This window comes from Hemitrygon akajei, chromosome 22 (genome assembly GCF_048418815.1).
Source record: "Hemitrygon akajei chromosome 22, sHemAka1.3, whole genome shotgun sequence".
Taxonomy (NCBI): Eukaryota; Metazoa; Chordata; class Chondrichthyes; order Myliobatiformes; family Dasyatidae; genus Hemitrygon; species Hemitrygon akajei.
Genome location: NC_133145.1, coordinates 66,136,358 through 66,162,103, shown reverse-complemented (window position 1 = coordinate 66,162,103; position 25,746 = coordinate 66,136,358). Strand labels below are relative to the sequence as shown.

General features: G+C 50.5%; 2 protein-coding genes across 7 annotated transcripts in view; both read right to left on the bottom strand.

Moving 5' to 3' along the window:
* The window catches only part of rnf157 (ring finger protein 157), a 102,571-nt gene extending 98,991 nt beyond the window's left edge, over positions 1-3,580 (bottom strand). For 2 of the 4 annotated variants that reach the window (XM_073026508.1, XM_073026509.1), the window contains exon 1: positions 3,122-3,578. In XM_073026508.1, the coding sequence (XP_072882609.1) occupies positions 3,122-3,209 (88 nt within the window). In that variant the 5' untranslated portion in view covers positions 3,210-3,578. Of the gene's footprint in view, positions 1-3,121 lie in introns of all 4 variants that reach the window. The other 2 variants (XM_073026506.1, XM_073026505.1) reach the window with 2 other exon arrangements.
* Positions 3,581-5,765: 2,185 nt separating this feature from the next.
* The window catches only part of LOC140714843 (uncharacterized), a 76,419-nt gene continuing 56,438 nt past the window's right edge, over positions 5,766-25,746 (bottom strand). For all 3 annotated transcript variants that reach the window (XM_073026502.1, XM_073026503.1, XM_073026504.1), the window contains 4 exons: positions 21,247-21,397; positions 20,608-20,692; positions 18,496-18,600; positions 5,766-7,793 (listed from right to left, as the gene is read on the bottom strand). In XM_073026502.1, the coding sequence (XP_072882603.1) occupies positions 7,582-7,793; positions 18,496-18,600; positions 20,608-20,692; positions 21,247-21,397 (553 nt within the window). In that variant the 3' untranslated portion in view covers positions 5,766-7,581. The remainder of the gene's footprint in view (positions 7,794-18,495; positions 18,601-20,607; positions 20,693-21,246; positions 21,398-25,746) is intronic.

The window sequence follows — 25,746 nt, the reverse complement described above, 5'->3', positions numbered from 1 at the left end:
AAGAGAGAGGGGAGAAGTGTGACCAACATCCCACCCCAATCCCTGCACCTTCTACCAAACCAGTTGTGTATCCAATTGGCCATCTTGGCCTGGATTCCACTGATCTAACCTTCTGAACCAAAGACCTTGCTAAAGTCCATGTAAACAAATTTCACTGCCCTGTCCGTATCAAATAGCTTGGTCACCAGATTCTACAACCTACATACTCACTCTCAAGTTCCCTTTACAACTCATGTTCACATTTGTCACTCTTTGTTTATGTATAGTTTTTCATAAATTCTATTGTAATGAGTGAGAGGCCTTCAAAAGTGAAATTTTGTGTTTGTATGTTCCTGTCAGAAGAAAATGCAAGGATAACCGGTTTAGGGAACCTTGGTTTTTGAGAGATATTGAGGCCCTGGTTAAGAAGAAGGATGTGCATAACAGGTATAGGTAGGCAAGAATAAATGAGGTAATTGAGGAATATAAGAGATGCAAGGGAACACTTGAGAGGGAAATCAGGAGAGCTAAAAGAAAACATGAGGCTGTTCTTGCAGACAAGGTAAACAGGAGAATCATAGACATATTAAGAGAACCAAAATTGGCTCTCTGGAAGCTCAGCATGGTCATCTACATATGGAGCTGAAAGAGATGGGAGCGGTCTTAAATGGATTTTTTTTCCATCTGTGTTTATATAGGAACCGAATGGGTGGGGTGGGGAGGAGGTTCCTCACTCTGTGAAAGCACCCAGGAGAGTTCCAGGAAATGGGTTCAGAGAGGAAAAGTGGCACTGAGGCAAAAGATTGCTGAGCTTCTGGCAATGATCTTTGCATCATCAATGGGGACGGGAGAGGTTCCGGAGGATTGGAGGGTTGTAGATGTTGTTCCTTTATTCAAGAAAGGGAGTAGAGTTAGCCCAGGAAATTATAGACCAGTGAGTCTTACTTCAGTGGTTGGTAAGTTGATGGAGAAGATCCTGAGAGCAGGATTTATGAAAATTTGGAGAGGTATAATATGATTAGGAATAGTCAGCATGGCTTTGTCAAAGGCAGGCTGTGCCTGACGAGTCTGATTGAATTTTTTGAGGATGTGACTAAACACATTGATGGAGGTAGAGCAGTAGATGTAGGGTATATGGATTTCAGCAAGGCATTTGATAAGGTACCCCGTGCAAGACATTGAGAAAGTAAGGAGGCATGGGATCCAAGGGGACATTGCTTTGTTGATCCAGAATTGGCTTGCCCACAGAAGGCAAAGAGTGGTTGTAGACGGGTCATATTCTGCATGGAGGCCAGTCACCAGTGGTATGCCTCAGGGATCTGTTCTGGGACCCATTGTCTTTGTGATTTTTATAAATGACCTGGATGAGGAAGTGGAGGCATGGGTTAGTAAATTTACTAATGACAAAAAGATTGGAGGTGTTGTGGATAGTGTGGAGGGCTGTCAGAGGTTACAGCAGGACATTGATAGCATGCAAAACTGGGCTGTGAGGTGGCAGATGGGAGTTCATACCAGATAAGTGTGAGGTGGTTCCTTTTGGTAGGTCAAATATGATGGCAGAATATAGTATTACTGTATAGTATACTCTTGGCAGTGTGGAGGGCCAGAGGAAGTCGCATAGGATGAGAGGTGACCTAATAGAGGTGTATAAGATGATGAGAGGCATTGATTGTGTGAATAGTCAGTGGCTTTTTCCTACGGATGAAATGGCTAACACAGAGGGCATGGTTTTAAGGTGCTTGTAAGTAGGTACAGAGGAGATGACAGGGGAAAATTTTTTACACAGGGAGTGGTGAGTGTGTTGAATGGGCTGCCAGCAATGGTGGTGGAGGCACAATAGGGTCTTTTAAGAGACTCCTGGATAAGTACATGGAGCTTAGAAAAATAGAGGGCTATGGGTAACCCTAGGTAACTTCTAAAGTACAGTAAGTACAGGTACATGTTCGGCACAGCTTTGTGTGCCAAAGGGCCTGTATTGTGCTGTAGGGTTTCTGTTTCTATCTCTATGATCTCACAGCTAGCAGTGCTGGACAAGGGGCTGCGTGGCCGACCTGCAAGAATAACAGCTATCTCCATGCCATTTCCCGGCTCCACTCCACACCAAGTCCCTCTGCAGGGTAGTGCTATCAGCCCAGACCAAAGGCAGACGTTGACCCCATCCCATCAACTCTGCAGACGTCTGGACAGTGGGAGCCAGTCATGGGGGACTGACAGACTCTTCCATCATCACCCTGGGACAACCAGTCCCACCAGTCCCAGACACACTGATGAAGGTCGGCACCATGGTGTGTAGGTGGGAGGAGGTCCCACAGGGTCCTCAGCCTATCCTACAACAGTTCAGCATGGTGCAGAAACACTGGGAGTTCCAAGGATTCAACATCTTCCAGGTGAGGACTTCAGTGCCCACAACATTGGATATGACCACAACACAGTCCCACAGAGGGAGGACATGGCCCTCACCCTCTTGTGTGGATGGACAACCAAACTAATGGGACAGACTCTGAAACTCCATCTCACAACATGGACAGGTTGACCAACATGTGTTCACTCCTCAGGGCAGTAACCTGGGATCCTCAGTGTGGGGGTTCCTCAGGGCAGTAACCTGGGATTCCTCATGGTGGGAGTTCCTCGGGGCAGTAACCTGGGATCCTCAGTGTGGGGGTTCCTCAGGGCAGTAACCTGGGATTCCTCATGGTGGGAGTTCCTCGGGGCAGTGACCTGGGATTCCTCAGTGTGGGGGTTCCACGTTGTGGGGTCAGTGTGGGGGTTCCTCAGGGCAGTAACCTGGGGTTCCTCATGGTGGGAGTTTCTCGGGGCAGTGACCTGGGATTCCTCAGTGTGGGGGCTCGTCGGGGCAGTGACCTGGGCCCAGTCCCCTCAGCTGTCCCACCAATGACCTTCCGTCCGTCAGACAGTCAGCAGTGGGACGGTCACTGATGCAGCCCCGAGTTCAGTTCCACTCAGCGGCTCGGTGGATGAACCAATCTCTCAGACAGTTAGGGAGCTATCAGTGACAATGTGACAGATCGTCCAGGCTACGTGTAACAGACCCCCCCCCCCCCTAACCCACCCCCGGGTTACGGTATTACAGATCCCCTGGGATAGCGGTATCCACGCCCTCTCCTTTCCCCGCTCTCCTCACCGGATTTGGGCGGGTACCGGTACACAGAGCCGGCCGGGATGTCCAGCTCCTCCACCGCCGCGTCCCGTCGGCTGTTCAGAGCCCCCATTCCGGACCGGGCCTTCCGCCTCCCTCCCGACCGCCGCTCCGCCGGACAGTGCACGTTCCCGCGCCCGCCGCTGCCGCTGCCGCGCGCCTCCGAATTTACGTGACCGGCCGGCTCGAGAGGAGTCGGACCGAGTCCCCGCAAGGTCGGATCCCGGCAGCTGTGAGTAGCCGAGCCAGTGATGCATTGCTGTCCAATGCATGCGGCAGAAATGCAGTAATAAGGCAGCAGTGATGCATAATCAGATTTAGCATCGGCATCACTGCAGCGATGCAGAGAAACGCATGCAATAAAATAAAATGCGGCTGAAATAGAGAGAGTCGTTCCCAGGACATTCCTGAGACAGCGAGGGCCATTTCTGCTACGAGATGATGTCTTTCACTGTACAGGAGCTAGAGCGAGATGATGTTAAAACGGCGTCTGGTGATTATTTATCGGACAGCAGGTGCCGCTATGGGGGTGGGTCGCTGAGGCTTTGGCTCGAGAGGACCAGGTTAGACAAGGTAACAACACCCTTAGCCTTTCCTCTGTGGTGGGTTTATTCTTGTCGCCGAGATATAGTGAAAAGCTTGTCGTGCATACTGGTCTTATTGATCAGATCGTTACACGGTGGATCGAGGTAGAACAAAATAAACGCTAACAGAATGTAGAATAAAAGTGGAGGCCAGGTAAATGATAAAGAGTTAGATTGTGAGACCAACAGTCCATCTTATCGTACAAGAGTCTGATAACACGGTGATGATGGTGGCTGGTTCTGCGCTTGCGAAGATCAGGATAACACAGCGGGATAAAAGCTGTCCTTAAGCCTGATGGGACGTGCTTTCAGGCTTTTGTATCTCTTGCCTGATAGGAACTATTTTAGCTTACTTTAAACGGTTCAGGCAGAGTAGATTAGTATTTGAGATTTACTGACAACAACAGTTTACTCCTACCAGTGAGCTGACAAGTGAGCTCAGACCCGCACCAGGCTTGTTCTGAGGAATGTGGGAAACTTTGGGAGGCTGCCGGAGTTTCCAGTGACTACGTGTGCAGGAACTGTGTCCAGCTGCCTCTCCTAGCAGACCACATGCACCAACACATTCCCCCACCTACTGACACAGAGAGAACAAGCATTGGTCAAGTTCCCCCGAAATGTGGCCAGAGCCACCACCCCACCCTGACAACAGCTAGTGTCTGACTGACCCACAGAGGCTGGCCTGAAGGAGGGCCAGCAATACCAGCCCATTCTACCTCCCACCACTTCTGCCAAGTTAGAGGCAATGTCTGCCAACCCCTTCCCCAACAGATGATAGAAGGGAATATGGCAGAGGTGTCAGAATTAGTCAGTAGGTCAGGCAGTGGCACGGACTAAAAGGGCTGAGATGGCCTGTTTCCATGTTGTAATTGTTATATGGTTATATGGCTGGGAGGAGAGTCACAGTTAGCATTTGGGGTTGATGAGATTCAGAATTACAATGTTTATTGATAGATGGATAGGGTGTGGATAGAAATGGAATTAATTTATTAGTGTCGCATGTACCAAGATACAGTTGGCTTGCATACTTCTCGTACCCATCAGTTCAGTACACACTGAATTGAGGTAGAAAAAGGTCAAACAATAACAGTGCAGAATAAAGTGTAACATCTTCATAAGTCAAAGTATCAAGTACAGGAGTTGCAATAGTATGTTAAAGTTATACAAGACATTAACAAGGGCTAATTTGGAGTATTGTGTGCAGTTTTAGTCACCTACCTACATGAAAGATGTAAATAAGGTTGAAAGAGTATGGAGCAAATTGAAGAATGTTGCCAGGAGGGCCTGAGGGAATGGTTGAATAGGTTAGGAGTTTATTTCTTGGAGCATAGGAGAATGAGGAGAGATTTGAGAGGTATACAAAATTATGAGGGGTATAGATAGAGTAAATGCAAGCAGGGTTTTTTCTACGGAGGCTGGGTGAGTATTAGAATTAGAGGTCGTGGGTTAAGGGTGAAAGATGAAATGTTTAGGAGAAACCTGAAGGGAGATTCTTCACTCAGAGGGTGGTGAGAGTGTGGAACAAGCTGCCAGTGCGAAAGATAGATGTGGGTTCAATTTCAACACTCAAGAGAAGTTTGGATAAGTAAATGGATTGGAGGGGGCTGAAGGGCTCTGGTCCAGCTGCAGGTTGATGGGATAAGGCAAAATTACATGTTACCATGGAGAAGATGAGCTGAAGGCCTTGCTTCTGTGCTATAGTGTTCTATGACTCTAACTCCCTGACTGCCAGCAGCTTCTCCAGTCAGACTGCACAAAGGGGCAGTTAGGGAAAGGTAACAAATGTTGGTCTTGACTGCAATGGCCAGATTCCTAAAATGTCCATGTTTGTCAGCAGCCAAGCCCTCTGTCTACTTTCCTGCCTCACCGTCATTGCCTGAGGACTTGGCTTGGAGCAGGTCCCTCACTGGACACAGGTATGGACGTGCCACTGATGGACATGGACACAAACAGGTTACCGACCAACGTTGACAATGACAACTTATTAGAGGACATCAGATAGAATGCTCAGATTCCCCAGCTAAACAAATCCAACAAAGACACGATGCAGTTACAAAGAGTTTATTGTTGCTGTGCATACAGGTCCATGTGGTAAATAGTGATAGTGTGCAGAATCAATTTGGCTGAAGTTTCGATTGAGAAAATGTGATGGGAAATTCACCAGGGATGTTGGACCTTTGGCCAGAGTCAAAGATTTGCGGAGAGTAGAACTCACAATGTAGGGACAATCAGTCACTCATGCCTAGATGACCACTCGGAGTAGGGGACAGTCATTCACTGTTGGCACTCGTAGTGTAGGGACAGTCAATCATTATTGGTCACTCAGTGACCGAGCTTCCATTTCTGCTGTGGGTGGAGAATTGCTGAACCACCAATCTCTGTGTGAAGATACTTCTCATCTCAGACTTATCGCTGAGACCCTGCCCAGGGGAGGGGGGTGGGAATTGCCGGCTCCAGGTCTGCTGTGCCCAGCTCACCCCTTCTTCCTCACACATTTACTTCCAGTGCTCAGTACACAGGGACATTTCTCCCTCTGAACACACCACTGTCCAGTTTCTCACTGCTTAATCAGGTACAGCAGGCAGTGAAGAAAGCTAATGGCATGCTGGCCTTTATAACAAGAGGAACTGAGTATAGGAGTAAAGACGTCCTTCTGCAGCTGTACAGGGCCCTGGTGAGACCCCACCTGGAGTATTGTGTGCAGTTTTGGTCTCCAAATTTGAGGAAGGACATTCTTGCTATTGAGGGAGTGCAGCGTAGGTTCACAAGGTTAATTCCCGGAATGGCGGGACTGTCATATGTTGAAAGATTGGAGCGACAGGGCTTGTATACACTGGAATTTAGAAGGATGAGAGGGGATCTGATTGAAACATATAAGATTATTAAGGGATTGGACACGCTGGAGGCAGGAAGCATGTTCCCACTGATGGGTGAGTCCAGAACTAGAGGCCACAGTTTAAGAATAAGGGGTAGGCTATTTAGAACTGAGATGCGGAAAAACTTCTTCACCCAGAGAGTGATGGATATGTGGAATGCTCTGCCCCAGAAGGCAGTGGAGGCCAAGTCTCTGGATGCATTCAAGAGAGAGTTAGATAGAGCTCTTATAGATAGCGGGGTCAAGGGATATGGGGAGAGGGCAGGAACGGGGTACTGATTGTGTATGATCAGCCATGATCACAGTGAGTGGCGGTGCTGGCTAGAAGGGCCAAATGGCCTACTCCTGCACCTACTGTCTATTGTCTATTAATCTCTCTGCCCAGTTAGACAATTGGACATCCAGCCTGGTGACCAAGTCCACATTCGGTATCAGCAAACCTAGATATGTCAGACCAGAGCCTCTCACACAGCTGCTGACACAGGGAGAACTGGGGCTGGGGAACCACTGCAGAGGTCCTGGAGGGAGGAGTGAGGGGTGAGTAACAAAGTTCTTATTGGAGGAGTCACCCTGATGCTTCCTCACCCTTTGGTATGGGCTGGGAGTGTAGGGAGTGTACAGTGGTACAGCTCTGAACTGCACCCCAACCTGTAAGTGGTTGAGTCAGGGAACATCTCTCACTCTCTCCCCCTCCCACCATCCCAGACACACTGAGCAATGTCACCCCTCCAAAGTGAGATGTCCCCATTCACTCCCCACCAACCCACTCCCTCTATCCACCTCCCATTGCTCCCTCGATGCCGAGCAACATCACCTCCCACACTGCCCCCTCACCAAACTGGACACACCGAAACATCCCCTCCCACAATGTGACCCTCCCACCATCCCCAACACTCAGTGACATATTGGTGCACCCCATCATGCTCCCTACAGTGAGGAACAGATGGTCCATTGAACAGATCATCTCCAATATATTTCTACAACTGTTAAACATTGAGGGGTTCAGCAGGGGCTGGCAACTCAGGCTCGTGGTGAAAGGCAGGTCCCGTTGTTCCTGCTGTCGGCTCTGGAGATGGACACGAGATGGACCGAGGCTGGACTGGCCCTGCTTGACTGTCAATGCAAGGACTGGTCACCAGCTCAGCCGGACACTGGCAGTTTCGCTCCTGCTGGGCACCACGTTCATTCACCGCTGACCCTAAACACAGGAGAACCAATCACATTCCCGATCGACCTGTGACTGTGAGCTCACAGAACATGATCTCTGAACAGCCCCAGAACAGCCAACCTTTCACTGGTCCCTGGGTCACAGAATAGCTGACCTCTGACTGCAGGGATATGGACCTTTGACCAAAGGGTTTCTGAACAGGACCTCTATGTGTCGGGGAATGCCAACCTTTGACTACTGATTGACCTGTGATGTAAGTAGTGAGAACCCAGTGCCTATGGGGTGAGAATGAGAGGGATTTTGTCCCAGCTGTTGGAACAACTCCAGCCACAGCTGTGGAGTAGGGCACAAATGGCATTTAATGGGCATTTAATTACATTCCGCTATCTTCAATGTTCCCTCCTACCACCTTCACCCATTGGCCGCAGAACACAGACAGTCACCCAGACTCAAAAGCCCCTCCTGACCCCAACTCCTACCTCAACCCCTGGGGACAAGATGTGGGGGAAAACCACCGACCACTGCCCCCTACCACTCCCACTCACCATCTGACATAGGAGCAGAATTAAGCCATTCAGTCCATCAAGTCTGCTCCACCATTCCATAATTGCTGATTTATTATCCCTCTCAACTGCATTCTCCTGCCTTCTCCCCATAACCATGAGACCATAAGACATAGGACCAGAATTAGGCTACTTGACCCATTGGGCCTGCTCCACCGTTCAATCATGGCTGATCGTTTTACCCCTCCTCAACCCCATTCTTTGGTCTTCTCCCCATAACCTTTGATGCTGTGTCCAATCGAGAACCTATCAATCTCTGCCTTAAATACACCCAACAACCTGGCCTCCACAGCTGCCTGTGGAACAAATTGCACTAATTTACAACCCTCTGGCTAAAGCAATTTCTCCGCATCTCTGTTTTAAATGGACACCCCTCTACCCTGAGGCTGTGCCCTCTTGTCCTAGACACTCCCACCATGGGAAATATCCTTTCCACATCTACACTGTCCAGGCCTTTCAACATTTCAAATGTTTCAATAAGATCCCTCTTCATCCTTCTGAATTCCAGCGAGTACAAACCTAGCGCCATCAAATGTTTCTTGTATGATAACCCTTTCATTCTTGGAACCATCCTTGTGAACCTCCTCTGGAACCTCTCCAATGCCAGCACATCTTCTCTTAGATGAGGAGCCCAAAATTGTTCATAAAACTCAAGGTGAGGCCTCACCAGTGCCTTATAAAACCTCAGCATCACATCCTTTCTCTTATGTTCTAGACCTCTTGAAATGAATGCTAACATTGCATTTACCTACCTCACCGCCATCTCAGCCTGCAAGTTAACCTTTAGGGTGTTCTGCACAAAGACTCCCAAGTCCTTTGCATCTCAGATTTTAGGATTTTCTCCCCATTTAGAAAATAGTCTGCACATCTATTTCTACAACCAAAGGGCATGACCATGCATTTTCCAACATTGTATTTCATTTGCCACTCTCTTGTCCGTCCTTCTGCATCCTACCTGTTTCTTCAACACTACCTGCCCCTCCACCAATCTTCATTGCACCTGAAAACTTGGCACCAAAGCCATCTATTCCATCATCTAAATCATTGATATACAGCATAAAAAGAAGCGGTCCCAACACCAACCCCTGCAGAACACCACTAGTCACTGGCAGCCAACCAGAAAAGGATCCTTTTATTCCTACTGGCTGTTTCCTATCAATAAGCCAATGCTCTAACCATGTTAGCATTTTTCCTGTAATAGCATGGGCTCTTAACTTAGTAAGCAGCCTCATGTGGGAATTGTCAAAGGCCTTCTGAAGGTCCAAATATACAGCATCCACTGCATCCCCTTTATCTATCCTACTTGTAATCTCCTCAAAGAATTCCAACAGGTTCATCAGGCAAGATGTTCCCTGAAGGAAACCATGCTGACTTTGTACTATCTTGTCCTGTGTCACCAAGTACTCCATCACCTCATCCTTAATAATTGAAACCAACATCTTCCCAACCACTGAGGTCATGCTAACTGGTCTATAATTTCCTTTCTGCTGCCTTCTTCCTTTCTTAAAGAGTGGAGTAACATTTTCAATTTTCCAGTCCTCTGGCACCATGCCAGAATCCAATGATTCTTGAAAGATCATTACGAATGCCTCCACCATCTCCACCGAGACCCCTTTTACAACCTTAGTGTGCATTTCATCTGGCCAAGGTGACTTATGTACCCTTAAGGTCTTTCAGCTTTTTGAGCACCTTCTCCCTTGTAATAGTAACTATCCTCACTTCTCTTTGCTCACAGTCTTTAACATCTGGAACACTGCTAGTGTCTTCCACAGTGAAGATTGATGCAAAATACTCACTTAGTTCATCTGCCGTTATCTAGTACCCATCATTAGTTCTCCGGCCTCATTTCTTAGCTCTCTCAACTCTCATTTATTTTTTGCATACTTAAAAAAGCTTTTACTATCCACTTTGATATTGTTTGCTAGCTTGTTTTCATATTTCATTTCAAAGATATTTCATCTTTTCCCTCCTTTTCTTTTAGTTGCTTTCTGTAGGTTTTTAAAATCTCCCCAATCCTCTATCTTCCCACTAATTTTTGCTTTATTGTATGTCCTCTCTTTTGCTTTTACATTAGTTTTGATTTCCTTTGTTAGCCACGGTTGTACTATTTTGTCATTTGAGCATTTCTTTGTTTTTAGAATACATAGGTCCTGCACCTTCCTCATTTTTCCCAGAAACGTACAACATTGCCGCTCTGCTGTCATCCCTTGCAGGCAGCTCCTTCCAATTTACTTTGGCCAACTCCTGTCTCATACCACTGTAATTTCCCCTACTCCACTAAAATACTGCTGCATCAGACTTTACTTTCTCCATATCAAATTTCAAGTTGAACTCAATCATATTGTGATCACTGTCTCATAAGGGCTCTTTTAGCTTAAGCTCCCTAATTGCCTCCAGTTCATTACATAACACCCAATCCAGTATAGCTGATCCCCTGGTAGGCTCAAAGACAAACTGCTCTAAAAAGCCATCTCGTAAGCATTCAACAAACTGACTCCCTTAAGATCCATTACCAATCTGATTTTTCCAATGAACCTGCATGTTAAGATATCCGGGACTATCATAACGTTGCCCTTTTGACACACTTTCTCTATTTCCTTATGTAATCTGTAGTCCACATCCCAGTTACTGTTGGGAGGCCTAAATATAACTGTCATCAGGGTCCTTTTACCCTTTTAACTCAACCCACAAGGATTCAACATATTCTGATCCGATGTCACATCTTTCCACCGATTCAATGCCATTCTTTACCAGTGGAGTCATGCCTCCCCCTCTGCCCACCTTCCTATCCCTCCAATACAACATGCAACCTTGAACATTCAGCTCCCAACTACAACCATCCTTCAGCCCTGATTCAGTGATGGTCACAACATCAGACCTGACAATCTGTAATAGTGCAACAAAATTATCCACCTTATTTCTTATACTTTATGCATTGAGGTACAACACTTTGAGCACTGTATTTGCTACCCTTTTTGATTTTGCAACCCTAATGCACTGATAATCACCCCGCTGGCTGCAATTTTGTTCTATCATCTGCCTGCCCTTCCTGACAGTCTGGCTGCATACTATCTTTGCCTTTTTTTTTACCATCCATCCTTTCCTGAGTCCCTTCATTTCAGTTCCCACCCCTCTGCTAAATTATTTTAATTCCTCCCCAACAGCTCTATGAAACCTGCCTGCGAGAATATTAGTCCCCCCCAGGTCCAGGTGCAACCCATCCCTTTTGTACAGGTCATATTCCCCCAGAAGGAATCCCAATGATCCAAGAACCTGAAGCCCTGCTCTCTGCACCACCTTCTCAGCCACACATTTATCTGCCAAATCATCCTGTTTCTACCTTCACTAGCACATGGTACAGGCAGCAATCCAGAAATAACTATCCTGGGGGTCTTGCTCCTCAGCTTTCTGCCTAGCTCCCTAAATTCTCTCTTCAGAACCTCAATGCTTTTCCCTCCTATGTCATTGGTACCAATATGTACCAAGACATCTGGCTGCTGTCCCTCCCTCTCTAAAATGCTGTGGATGCTATCTGAGACATCCCTAACCTTGGCACCTGGGAGTTAACATGCCATCTGTGTGTCCCATTCATGCCCACAGTATCTCCTGTCTGTTTCCCTCACTGAGTCCCCTATCAGTACCGCTCCCTTCTTCTCTGTCTTTATCTTCTGCACCATGGACTCATGCTCGGTGCCTGTAACCCAGTCTCAGTGGTATTCCTCTGGGAGGTCATCCCCCACAACAGTATCCAAAGTGGTATAGTTATTTTTGAGGGGAATGGCCACAGGGGTGCTCTGCACTAACTGCCTCATCACATTTCCATTTCTCCTGACAGTCACCCAGCTACTCGCCTTCTGCAACTTAGGGGTGAGTACTTCCCTGTATCTCTGATCAATCATCTCCTCACTCTCCTGTACAAGCCAAAGGTCATCCAGCTGCTGCTCTAGCTCCCCAACACGGTCTTCAAGGAGCTGCAGCTGGATGCACCATACAGATGTAGTTCCCTGGGAGAGAGAAAAAAGGGAACTTTAACAGAAACTTACCCAGAGCCAATTCCCCTTCCAAGCCAAAGCCTTGGAAATTCTGACTAACCAACCAACCTCTGCTTTAAATACACTCAATGACTTGGCCTCCATAGCCATCTGTGATAATGAATTCCACAGTTTCACCACCCTGTGGGTAATAAAATTACTCCTCATCTCTGTTCTAAATGGTTCTCCTTCTATTCTGAGGATTCATTCACCATCCCTCCCACTCCTGGAACCCCTTTACCAGAAGGTCACTCAGTTATGAAAAAGGCCCTTTGGCCCAACCAGACCACAACGACAAAAACTCCCATCTAAGCTAATTCTTCCCATTTGCCCGCATTTGGCCCATCCCCCCTCAACTATTTCTATCCATGTACCTGTCCACGTGTCATTTAAATGTTAGAAAACATAGAAAACATATAGCACAATACAGGCCCTTCGGCCCACAATACTGTGCCAAGCATGTACTTGTGCAAAGCGTCAGAGACCTATCCACACAGACTCAAGGCTGTAATTGCTGCCAAAAATACATCTACTAAACACTGACTTGAAGGGGGTGACTACTTATGCAATCAATCATTTTATGTCTTACATTTGTAATTACTTTAGATCACTTTTTAGAGATCTGTTTTCACTTTGGCACAGAAGAATATCCTTCTGTTGATCAGTGTCAAAAAAGCCAGATTAAATCCACTGTGATTCAATGTTGCTAAACAATAAAACATGGAAACTTCCGGGGGGGAGGGGGGGAATAATTTTTTTTAGGCACTGCAAATTCAATAGAAGCTTGGAAACATAGAAAGCCTAAGCTCAATACAGGCCCTTCGGCCTACAATGCTGTGCCGAACATGTATATACTTTAGGAATTACCTAGGGTTACCCATAGCCCTCTATTTTTCTAAGCTCCATGTAGCTATCTAGGAGTCTCTTAAAAGACCCTATCGCATCCACCTCTGTCACCGGCAGCCTATTCGACACACTCACCACTCTCTGCGTAAAAAACTTACCCTGACATCTCCTCTGTACCTACTTCCAAGCACCTTAGAACTGTGCCCTCTTGTGTTAGCCATTTCAGCCTGGGAAAAAGCCTCTGACTATCCACACGATCAATGCCTCTCATTGATATTAATATACCTGCCACAACTATTTCCTCTAGCAGCTCATTCCATGTATTAACTGCCCTCTGGGTGACAAAGTTGCTCCTCTTTCCACTCTCATCTTAAACCAGTGCCATCTGGTTCTAGATTCCTGACCGTGTGTGTTCACCTTGTGTCTACCTCTGATTTTCTACACCTCAATACACTCCAGTGAATAAAGTCCAACCCTCTCAACCTCTCAAAAAATCACTCCCTGGAGTCCTTGCAACATCCTCAGAAATATCCTCTACATTCTTTTCAGCTTGATGGTGTCTTTCCTGATATTAAAGCTGAACACAATATTCCCCATGGGGCCTCACTGCCTTGTACAACAGCAACATAATACCCTCTCTTTGATACTGTTCTGGCTGGTAAAGGACAGTGTGCCAAATGCCTTCTTCAGCTTTGGGGAGTTCAAGAAGGTGACTCACCCCCCCCACCCCCTTTTGAACAGCACCATGGGATGGGTAATAGAATATTGAACTAAGAGACATACAAAACAAGTGACCCATCAGCCTATCAAGTTAGTACTTACCTGTCAACCACCATTTACGCTAACTCCATGTTTGGTCAAGGGAAATTGGATATACAGTGCCTATAAAAAGTATTCAATCCCTTTGGAAGTTTTCATGTTTTATTGTTTTACATCATTGAATCACAGTGAATTTAATATGAATTTAATTTAATTCCCAGCTATGCCTGCCTGTTTCGAGGCTACGTGGAACAGTCTATGTTCCAAGCCTACACTGGTGACTGTCCTGCACTTTTCCTAAGCTACATCGATGACTGCATTGGTGCTGCTTCCTGCAACCGTGCTGAACTCGTCAATTTCATCCACTTTGCCTCCAAATTCACCTGGTCCATTTCTGACACCTCCTCCCTCCTTTCTATATCTCACTGTCTCTATCTCCGGAGACAGCTTACCCACTGATGTCTATTACAAACCCACGGACTCTCACAGCTACCTGGACTACACCTCATCCCACCCTGTTACTTGTAAAATTGCCATCCCCTTCTCTCTATTCCTCCATCTCTGTCACATCTGCACTCAGGATGAGGCTTTTCATTCTAGAACAAAGGAGACGTTCTCCTTCAAAGAAAGGGGCTTCCCTTCCTCCACCATCAACACTGCCCTCAAGCGTATCTCTTCCTTTTCATGCGTATCTACTCCTACCCCATCCTCGTGCCACCTTACCAGCGATAAGGTTCCTCTTGTCCTCACCTACCACCCCACCAACCTCCATGTCCAGCACATAATTCTCCAAAACTTCTGCCACCTCCAATGGGATCCCACCACCAAGCACATCTTTCCCTCACATCCACTTTCTGCTTTCTGCAGAGATTGCTCACTTGTCCATTCATCCCACCTGGCACTTATCCTTGCAAGCAAAACAAGTGTTACATCCTGACCCTACACCTCCTCTCTCACTACCATCCAGGGCCCTACACAGTCCTTCCAAGTGAGGTGGCACTTCACCTGTCAGTCTGTTGGGGTCATTTACTGTGTTTGGTGCTCCTGGTGTGGCCTCCTATACATCGGTGAGACCGGACGTAGTTTGGGAGACTGCTTCACCGAGCATCTATGCTCCATCCGCCAGAAAAAAGGGATCTCCTAGTGGCCACCTATTTTAATTCCACTTCCCATTCCCATATGTCCATCCATGCCTTCCTTCACTGTCATTTTGAGGCCACACTTAGACTGGAGGAACAACACCTTATATTCCATTTGTGTAGCCTCCAACCTAATGACATGAACATTGATTTCCAAAACTTCTGGTAATGTCCCCCAGCCACACTCCCCTTCTCCATTTCCCATCCCCTTTTCTCTCTCTCACCTCATCTCACCAATTAACTTCCCAACTCATCCCTCCACCTCCCAGTTTCACCTATCACCTGGTGGTTCTCTCTCCCCTCCCCCACCTTTAAAATCTACTCCTCAGCTTTTTCTCTCCAGTTCTGCTGAAGGGTTTCGACCCAAAATGTCGACAGTACTTTTTTCCATAGATGCTGCCTGACCTGTTGCGTTCCTCCAGCATTTTCTGTGTCTTGCTTGGATTTCCAGCATTTGCAGATTTTCTCTTGTTTGTGAATTTAATATGGCTTTTTTTTTTTACATTGATCGACAGAAAAAGACTTTTTTGTATCAAAGTGAAAACAAGTCTCTACAAAGTGCTCTAAACTAATTACAAGTATAAAACATAAAATAATTGATTGCATAACTATTCACCCCCTTTAATATGACACACAAGAACATCACTGGTGCAGTCAATTGGTTTTACAAGTCACATTATTAGTCAAATAGAGATCTGTTTTTCGAGACCTGTGAGCAGTCAAGAAGTTTCAATTGATTGTAGTAAAACTACACCTATATCTGGAAGGTCTAACTGCTGATATCCTGACAAAAACTACACCATGAAGACAAATGAAGCATAGAAACATAAAAAATTATGAAAGGGTTAGATAAGATAGAGCAAAGAAAGTTGTTTCCACTGGTAGGTGAGACTAGAACTAGGGGGCATAGCCTCAAGATTTGGGGGAGTAGATTTAGGATGGAGATGAGGAGAAACTGCTTTTCCCAGAGAGTGGTCTATCTGTGGAATTCTCTGCCCAATCAAGAGATGGAAGTAAATAAATTTAAGACAACGTTGGATAGACTTTTGCATAGTAGGGGAAAAGGCAGGTAGGTGGAAATGAGTCCATAGCTAGATCAGCCATAATCTTGTTGAATGACAGAGCAGGCTCAACAGCCAGATGGCCTACTCCTGCTCCTATTTTTTCAGAACACTCCAAGCAACTCTGTAAAAAGGTTATTGAAAAGTATGTCAGGAGATACTAGACACTAGAATACTACAGCACAGTACAGGCCCTTCAGCCCTTGATGTTGTGCTGACCCATATATTCCTTTAAAAAATAGTACTAAACCCACACTACCCCGTAACCCTCTATTTTTCTTTCATCCATGTGCCTGTCCAAGGGGCTCTTAAATATCCCTAATGTTTTAGCCTCCACCACCATCCCTGGCAAGTCATTCCAGGCACTCACAACCCTCTGTGTAAAAAACTTACCCCAATGTCTCCCCTAAACTTCCCTCCCTTAACTTTGTACATATGCCCTCTGATGTTTGCTATTCATGCCCTGAGAAACAGGTACTGGCTATCCACCCCATCTATGCCTCTCATAATCTTGTAGACCTCTATCAAGTCCCCTCTCATCCTTCTACACTCCAAAGAGAAAAGTCCCAGCTCTGCTAACCTTGCCTCATAAGACTTGTTTTCCAATCCAGGCAACGTCCTGGTAAATATCCTCTGCACCCTCTCCATAGCTTCCACATCCTTCCTATAATGAGGTGACCAGAACTGAACACAATACTCTACTCTAAGATGGGCACAAGAAAATTTCCAAGTCACTGAATATCCCTTGGTGTACAGTTAAGTTAAAATGAAAAGAATATGTCACAGCTGTAAATCTGCCTAGAGCAGGCCATCCTCAAAAACTGAGTGATCGTGCAAGAAGGGGACTAGTGAGGAAGGCTATCAAGAGACGCATGATAACTCTGGAGGAGTTATCCAGACTACAAGCTTCAGTGGCTGAGATGGGAGAGACTGCACATAAAACAACTGTTGCCTGGGTGCTTTACCAGTCACAGCTTTATGGGAGAGTGGCAAAGAGAAAGCCACTCTTGAAAAAAATTTACATGAAATCTCAGCCAGAGTTTGCCAGAAGGCATGTGGGAGACTCTGAAGTCAGCTGGAAGAAGGTTCAATGGTCTGTTGAAAGCAAAATTGAGCTTTTTGGCCATCATCCCCACTGTGAAGCATGGTGGTGGCTACATCATGCTGTGGGGATGCTTCACTGAAGCAGGCCCTGGAAGGTAGAGGGTAAAATGAATGCAACAAAATACAGGGAAATCCTGGAGGAAAACCCAATGCAATCTGCAAGAGAACTGCAGCTTAGGAGAAGATTTATTTTCCAGCAAGACATTGACACTAAGCATAAAGCTAAAGCTACACTGGAATGACTTAAAAACAACAAAGTTAATGTCCTGGAGTGGCCAGGTCAGAGTCCAGATCTCAATCCAATGGAGAATTTGTGGCTGGACTCGAAAAGGGCTGTTCATTCACGATCCCCATGCAATCTGACAGAGCTTGAGCAGTTTTGTAAAGAAGAATAGGGGAAAATTGCAGTGTCCAGATGTGCAAAGCTGGTAGAGACCTATCCACACAGATTCAAGGCTGTAATTGCTGCCAAAGGTGCATCTACTAAATACTGACTTGAAAGGTGTGAGTAATTATGCAGTCATTTATTTTGTGTTTTATATTTTTATTAATTTAGACCAATTTGTAGAAATGTGGTTTCAATTTGACACAAAAGCACATTTTCTGTTAATCAATGTCAAAAAAAGCCAAATTAAATCCACTGTGATTCAATGTTGTAAAACAATAAAACATGAAAACATTTGGGGGTGGGTGTGAATGCTTTTCTAGGCACTGTAGACACAGTATTCCAGGGTTCGTATAGTTGGAGCCCAGAGTTGTGTATGATCAGAGGTTCATACAGTTGGAGCCTAGTGTTGTGTGTGATCCAGGGAATATACAGTTAGATCCCAGTATTGTGTGTGATCCAGGGATCGTACAGTTAGATCCCAGTATTGTGTGTGATCCGGGGATCGTACAGTTAGATTCCAGTATTGTGTGTGATCCAGGGATCATACAGTTTGATCCCAGTATTGTGTGTGATCCAGGGATCATACATTAGGGGAGCAGAGTTGTGTATGATCCGCACTGCTGGCTGTATCTACCTGTGCAACCCTCTCCCCGCCTGTCTGCTCCACACTGCCCACTCCTTTGGCAGCAGCATCCCTGGCTGGGAGTAGTCCAAGTTGCATGATAACCCCTTCTATAGGGCATATGCTGGAGCGTTTGGAGAGCTGGATGAATATGTGTTGTGGACTGGCACCTTAGGATGACTCTAGGTTGCCCAGCACCCATGCATAGGTGGTCCTTACCTGGCCCCAGTACGGTGGGGAGGTGCGCACTGGGTAAGCGACTGGAGGAGATTCTGGGGGCGGGTGACCTCTGGGATGGACAACAAGACACCTTATACTTGGACCCTGCAACAGAGAAATCGAGTGAGGCAGGGAGAGGGGGACAGTACAGAGTGTCAGTGTGTGTGAGAGAACAGTACAAGGCAGGGAGAGGGAGACTGGAGACAGAGAGAGAGAGAGAGGGAGAGGGAGACTGGAGAGAGAGAGAGAGAGAGAGAGAGAGAGAGAGAGGGGGGGGAGATGAGAGAGAGAGAGACAGAGACAGAGAGAGGGAGAGAGAGAGTGTGTGTGTATGTGTGTGGCGTGTAAGGTAGGGGGAAGGGGACAGTACAGAGTGTATGTGTGTGGGGGGAGGAGTACAAGGCAGGGGGTAGGGGACAATACTGTGTGTGTGTATGTGTGTGTGTGAGAGAGAGAGAAAGAAAGAGAGAGAGAGAGAGAGAGAGAGAGAGAGAGAGAGAGAGAGGGGAGTACAAGGCAAAGGGTGGGGGACAGTGCAGAGTGTGTGTGTGTGGAGTACAAGGCAGGGGGAGAGGTGGGGAGCATAATGTTTGTATTTCACATTTCCAGCATCTGAAGTTCTTTTGGATAGTGTTTAATCCTCCTGGCTCAGCAGACTTGTGTGAACACTGCTTATATGACGCCATGTGCCAATGATGTTACTTCAAGTAAGTTGAATGGTGTCACAATAATAACCTTGCACTTAACATCAGCAAGACCAAGGAATTGATTGCGAACTGCAGGAAGGGGAAGTCAAGGAAACACACACCAGTCCTCACACTGGGATTAGCAGTAGAAAGGGTGAGCTTCAGGTTCCTGGGTGTCAACATCTCTAAACATCTATCCTGGGCCCAATGTTTTGATGCAATTATGCAGAAGGCATGACAGAACTCTACTTTGTATTAAGTCGGTTGCACGTTGGTTGGTTGTCTGCTCTATTGGGTGTGGTCTTTCAATGATTTTATTATGGTTCTTGGATTTACTATGAATGCCCATGAGGAGGGGAGAGTTGGTAGGCACAGACTCTACATTCACTCCCTTTCAACATCTGTATTAGATACATTTGTCCTTTTAACCCCCCCCTTACCCCTCCCCCTGGGACTCCCCATGTGAGGCAATGCTCACACTGCAGTTTCAACTGGGCTCAACATCTTGGTCTGTCCACCCCTACCCCACTGGTTTGTTCCCCACCTCTGACCTCAAGGTTCATTCAGCACCTCCCACCTACACCATCCTCAGAGCTACTTTGTTAGCACCTGCCCCAGCCAGTGCCACCCTCGTGCTCTCCACTTTACCCCACACCTGCACTTTCTCTCTCCACTCTGTAACTCAAACTTGGTCTTAGAGTCATGGTGTCGCATGTCACAGAGACACTTCAGCCCAAAGGGTCCATGCCCATCCTGGTGCCCAACAAGTCAGTCCCATTTTCATGGATATGGGGATATGAGCCATTTGGCCCATCTAAACCTTTCCTATCCATTGCCCATACAGATGTAATACTTGTTCAAGTACCTGCTTCAACCACTTCCTCTGGCAGCTCATTCCACATGCGGATCACCCTCTGGGTGAACAAACTTCCCCTCAGGTTCAATTAGATCTCTCCTCCCTCACCTTAAACCTGTGCTGTCTGGTTCTCGATTCTCCAACCCTGAGGAAAAGACTGTGCACACTCACTCTATCTGTACCCCTCATGAGTTTCTACACCTCTGAATTGTCAATCTGCATTCTCCTACGCACTACTGAGTAATGTTCCAACCTGCTCAACTTCTCACTCTAACTCAGTCCCTCAGCAACATCCTCGTGAAACTCCACGCTTGTTCCAGCTTATTACTAACAGCATTATCAAATCTGCACGCAGCACTCCACACGCAGCCTCACTGATGTCTCATTCTGTATTTAACGCCTCCTGCTCACATTCAAACTGTGCTTCTCCACGGAGTCTGAGTGTTCACACAGTTTCTGTTGATATTTTGGATGCAGCCCTGTGCCTGGTGATATTCAGACAGAAGAGGTGGCGGAGCAGTGGTCCTAGGGTCAGAGACACTCTAGGATATGGTGTCCCACCATACTCACCATCCCGGCCTGCAATGGAGGGCAGCTTACAGCTGGACCTTCCCCGAGCTCTCTGTGGATCGGTCATTACTGGGCTCTCTACTCGCTGTAGGGATAAGCACATGTTAGACCAGACTTCTGGGACATCAACAAACATCTATCCTGCCTGCAGACAGACATCTACCCCATGCACAGTCAGGTGCCCTGTCTGCAGTGGGCAGATAACCCAGCAACCAGGGGTGTCAGTGGGTCATAGGGCAGCAAATTACAAGAGATTGTGGGGATGGAGGTGGTGGTGTTGGGACAGAGAGCCATAACCCGTAGCAGTCTCAGCATTAAGGGCAACTGCCCTTCCTCATCCTCAGTAACTCCAACCCCTCCACCTCTTTCGTCCCCGAAACCTCCAATCTGCCCTCTTTCCTCTGAAATTTCACCCCCCCCCACCTTCCCCCATGCTCTTCAGGGAAAATCTAGCAATGGAAGGAGACGGCAGAGGACATTTGGCTCCTCAAGCTTGCTGTGCCCTGATCCCAAACCCATCCTCCCTCAGTTGGACCGTGCATAGTCTGTGTGAACAGCAGAAAGGAGCAGCTCCCCCCCACCACCCCAGGTGTATTCACCCCTCCCAGTGCAGCCAGTCCAGTCCCGCTTCCCATGAACCTTAGTGGAGTGATTATCATCCAGCGGCCTTGTGGGGTAGGGCTCATACAGCCTGGGGCATCGCCGGTACTGAGCATAGGTCAAGGTGTGGCTACCCCCACAGCTCCTGGCTGTGGGTGGGAAAGTTTCCATCAGGTCCACCACCCGTTCACTGCAGAGAGGGAAGAGAGGGGTCAGAGAAAGTTCACCAAATAACCAGGGTCTACCACTAGACCCTAACCACTAATCACCTGAAATTAGTGGTCCCAGAGACCCACACAACCCCACCCACTTATTCCTGACCCACTACTGAAAACCGTCACACTACCCCTGGCCGAACATTCACTGTCTGTGTCCTGTGAACTCATCTGTGGAACTATATAAGCACAATCCCAACAGGTGCTGAATCTCTCCCTGGGGCAAACACACACCAGTCAGAGGAGGTGCGGACTCAGGCGCCGTGTGGGATCGGCTTGTGCTTTCTCAGCCACGAAGGGTGGGAAACTCTGGGTAGGGGTGGGGGGGGGTGCGATCTCCACTGAGAGTGAGACCTGGAACTGGAAACAGCACAATGGAGAGTGACAGTGACCCAGGACCTGGTGACAGGGGGGTGGTCAGGGTGGTTGGGGTGCCGGTGACCAGGGAACCGGAGAGGTGGGTGCGGACGCCGGTGACCAGGGAACCGGAGAGGTGGGTGCAGACGCCGGTGACCAGGGAACCGGAGAGGTGGGTGCAGACGCCGGTGACCAGGGAACCGGAGAGGTGGGTGCGGACGCCGGTGACCAGGGAACCGGAGAGGTGGGTGCGGACGCCGGTGACCAGGGAACCGGAGAGGTGGGTGGGTGCCGGTGACCAGGGAACTGGAGAAGTGGGTGGGTGCCGGTGACCAGGGAACCGGAGAGGTGGGTGGGTGCCGGTGACCAGGGAACCGGAGAAGTGGGTGCGGACGCCGGTGACCAGGGAACCGGAGAGGTGGGTGCGGACGCCGGTGACCAGGGAACCGGAGAGGTGGGTGGGTGCCGGTGACCAGGGAACCGGAGAAGTGGGTGCGGACGCCGGTGACCAGGGAACCGGAGAGGTGGGTGCGGACGCCGGTGACCAGGGAACCGGAGAGGTGGGTGGGTGCCGGTGACCAGGGAACCGGAGAGGTGGGTGCGGACGCTGGTGACCAGGGGCCCGGAGAGGTGGGTGCAGACGCTGGTGACCAGGGAACCGGAGAGGTGGGTGGGTGCCGGTGACCAGGGAACCGGAGAGGTGGGTGCAGACGCTGGTGACCAGGGGCCCGGAGAGGTGGGTGCAGACGCTGGTGACCAGGGGCCCGGAGAGGTGGGTGGGTGCCGGTGACCAGGGAACCGGAGAGGTGGGTGCGGATGCCGGTGACCAGGGAACCGGAGAGGTGGGTGGGTGCCGGTGACCAGGGAACCGGAGAAGTGGGTGGGTGCCGGTGACCAGGGAACCGGAGAGATGGGTGCGGACGCCGGTGACCAGGGAACCGGAGAGGTGGGTGCGGACGCCGGTGACCAGGGAACCGGAGAGATGGGTGCAGACGCCGGTGACCAGGGAACCGGAGAGGTGGGTGGGTGCCGGTGACCAGGGAACCGGAGAAGTGGGTGGGTGCCGGTGACCAGGGAACCGGAGAGATGGGTGCGGACGCCGGTGACCAGGGAACCGGAGAGGTGGGTGCGGACGCCGGTGACCAGGGAACCGGAGAGATGGGTGCAGACGCCGGTGACCAGGGAACCAGAGAGATGGGTGCGGACGCCGGTGACCAGGGAACCGGAGAGATGGGTGCAGACGCCGGTGACCAGGGAACCGGAGAAGTGGGTGGGTGCCGGTGACCAGGGAACCGGAGAAGTGGGTGGGTGCCGGTGACCAGGGAACTGGAGAGGTGGGTGCGGACGCCGGTGACCAGGGAACCGGAGAGGTGGGTGCGGACGCCGGTGACCAGGGAACCGGAGAGGTGGGTGCGGACGCCGGTGACCAGGGAACCGGAGAGGTGGGTGGGTGCCGGTGACCAGGGAACCGGAGAGGTGGGTGGGTGCCGGTGACCAGGGAACCGGAGAGGTGGGTGGGTGCCGGTGACCAGGGAACCGGAGAGGTGGGTGCGGACGCCGGTGACCAGGGAACCGGAGAGGTGGGTGCGGACGCCGGTGACCAGGGAACCGGAGAGATGGGTGCGGACGCCGGTGACCAGGGAACTGGAGACGTGGGTGGGTGCCAGTGACCAGGGAACCGGAGAAGTGGGTGCGGACACCGGTGACCAGGGAACCGGAGAGGTGGGTGCGGACGCCGGTGACCAGGGAACCGGAGAGGTGGGTGCGGACGCCGGTGACCAGGGAACCGGAGAAGTGGGTGGGTGCCGGTGACCAGGGAACTGGAGAGGTGGGTGGGTGCCGGTGACCAGGGAACCGGAGAGGTGGGTGCGGACGCCGGTGACCAGGGAAACGGAGAGGTGGGTATGGACGCCGGTGACCAGGGAACCGGAGAGGTGGGTGAGTGCCGGTGACCAGGGAACCGGAGAAGTGGGTGCGGACGCCGGTGACCAGGGAACCGGAGAGGTGGGTGCGGACGCCGGTGACCAGGGAACCGGAGAGGTGGGTGGGTGCCGGTGACCAGGGAACCGGAGAAGTGGGTGGGTGCCGGTGACCAGGGAACCGGAGAGGTGGGTGCGGACGCCGGTGACCAGGGAACCGGAGAGGTGGGTGGGTGCCGGTGACCAGGGAACCGGAGAGGTGGGTATGGACGCCGGTGACCAGGGAACTGGAGAAGTGGGTGGGTGCCGGTGACCAGGGAACCGGAGAGGTGGGTGCGGACGCCGGTGACCAGGGAACCGGAGAGGTGGGTGCGGACGCCGGTGACCAGGGAACCGGAGAAGTGGGTGGGTGCCGGTGACCAGGGAACCGGAGAGGTGGGTGCGGATGCCGGTGACCAGGGAACCGGAGAAGTGGGTGGGTGCCGGTGACCAGGGAACCGGAGAGGTGGGTGCGGACGCTGGTGACCAGGTGCCCGGAGAGTTGGGTGGGTGCCGGAGACCAGGGGCCCGGAGAGGTGGGTGGGTGCCGGTGACCAGGGAACCGGAGAGGTGGGTGCGGACGCTGGTGATCAGGGGCCCGGAGAGGTGGGTGGGTGCCGGTGACCAGGGAACCGGAGAAGTAGGTGGGTGCGGATGCCGGTGACCAGGGAACCGGAGAAGTGGGTGGGTGCCGGTGACCAGGGAACCGGAGAGGTGGGTGCAGACGCTGGTGACCAGGGGCCCGGAGAGGTGGGTGCAGACGCTGGTGACCAGGGGCCCGGAGAGGTGGGTGCGGACGCTGGTGACCAGGGGCCCGGAGAGTTGGGTGGGTGCCGGTGACCAGGGAACCGGAGAGTTGGGTGGGTGCCGGTGACCAGGGAACCGGAGAAGTGGGTGCGGACGCCGGTGACCAGGGAACCGGAGAGGTGGGTGAGTGCCGGTGACCAGGGAACCGGAGAAGTGGGTGCGGACGCCGGTGACCAGGGAACCGGAGAGGTGGGTGCGGACGCCGGTGACCAGGGAACCGGAGAGGTGGGTGGGTGCCGGTGACCAGGGAACCGGAGAAGTGGGTGGGTGCCGGTGACCAGGGAACCGGAGAGGTGGGTGCGGATGCCGGTGACCAGGGAACCGGAGAAGTGGGTGGGTGCCGGTGACCAGGGAACCGGAGAGGTGGGTGCGGACGCTGGTGACCAGGTGCCCGGAGAGTTGGGTGGGTGCCGGTGACCAGGGGCCCGGAGAGGTGGGTGGGTGCCGGTGACCAGGGAACCGGAGAGGTGGGTGCGGACGCTGGTGACCAGGGGCCCGGAGAGGTGGGTGGGTGCCGGTGACCAGGGAACCGGAGAGGTGGGTGCAGACGCTGGTGACCAGGGGCCCGGAGAGGTGGGTGCGGACGCTGGTGACCAGGGGCCCGGAGAGGTGGGTGGGTGCCGGTGACCAGGGAACCGGAGAAGTGGGTGGGTGCCGGTGACCAGGGAACCGGAGAGGTGGGTGCGGATGCCGGTGACCAGGGAACCGGAGAAGTGGGTGGGTGCCAGTGACCAGGGAACCGGAGAGGTGGGTGCAGACGCTGGTGACCAGGGGCCCGGAGAGGTGGGTGCAGACGCTGGTGACCAGGGGCCCGGAGAGGTGGGTGCGGACGCTGGTGACCAGGGGCCCGGAGAGTTGGGTGGGTGCCGGTGACCAGGGAACCGGAGAAGTGGGTGGGTGCCGGTGACCAGGGAACCGGAGAGGTGGGTGCGGACGCCGGTGACCAGGGAACCGGAGAAGTGGGTGGGTGCCGGTGACCAGGGAACCGGAGAGGTGGGTTGGTGCCGGTGACCAGGGAACCGGAGAGGTGGGTGGGGACGCTGGTATCCAGGCACCTGGAGGAGCATATTGCCAATGACCGGGTAGGGTGCAGGGTCCCAGAGTCCTAGGACTGGAGGGGTGTGGCGGGGTCAGGTGGGGATGAGTGCAGTCAGAGAGGGGTTATGTGGGTGGACAATGGATGGTCAATGGTGAGTGCGGAT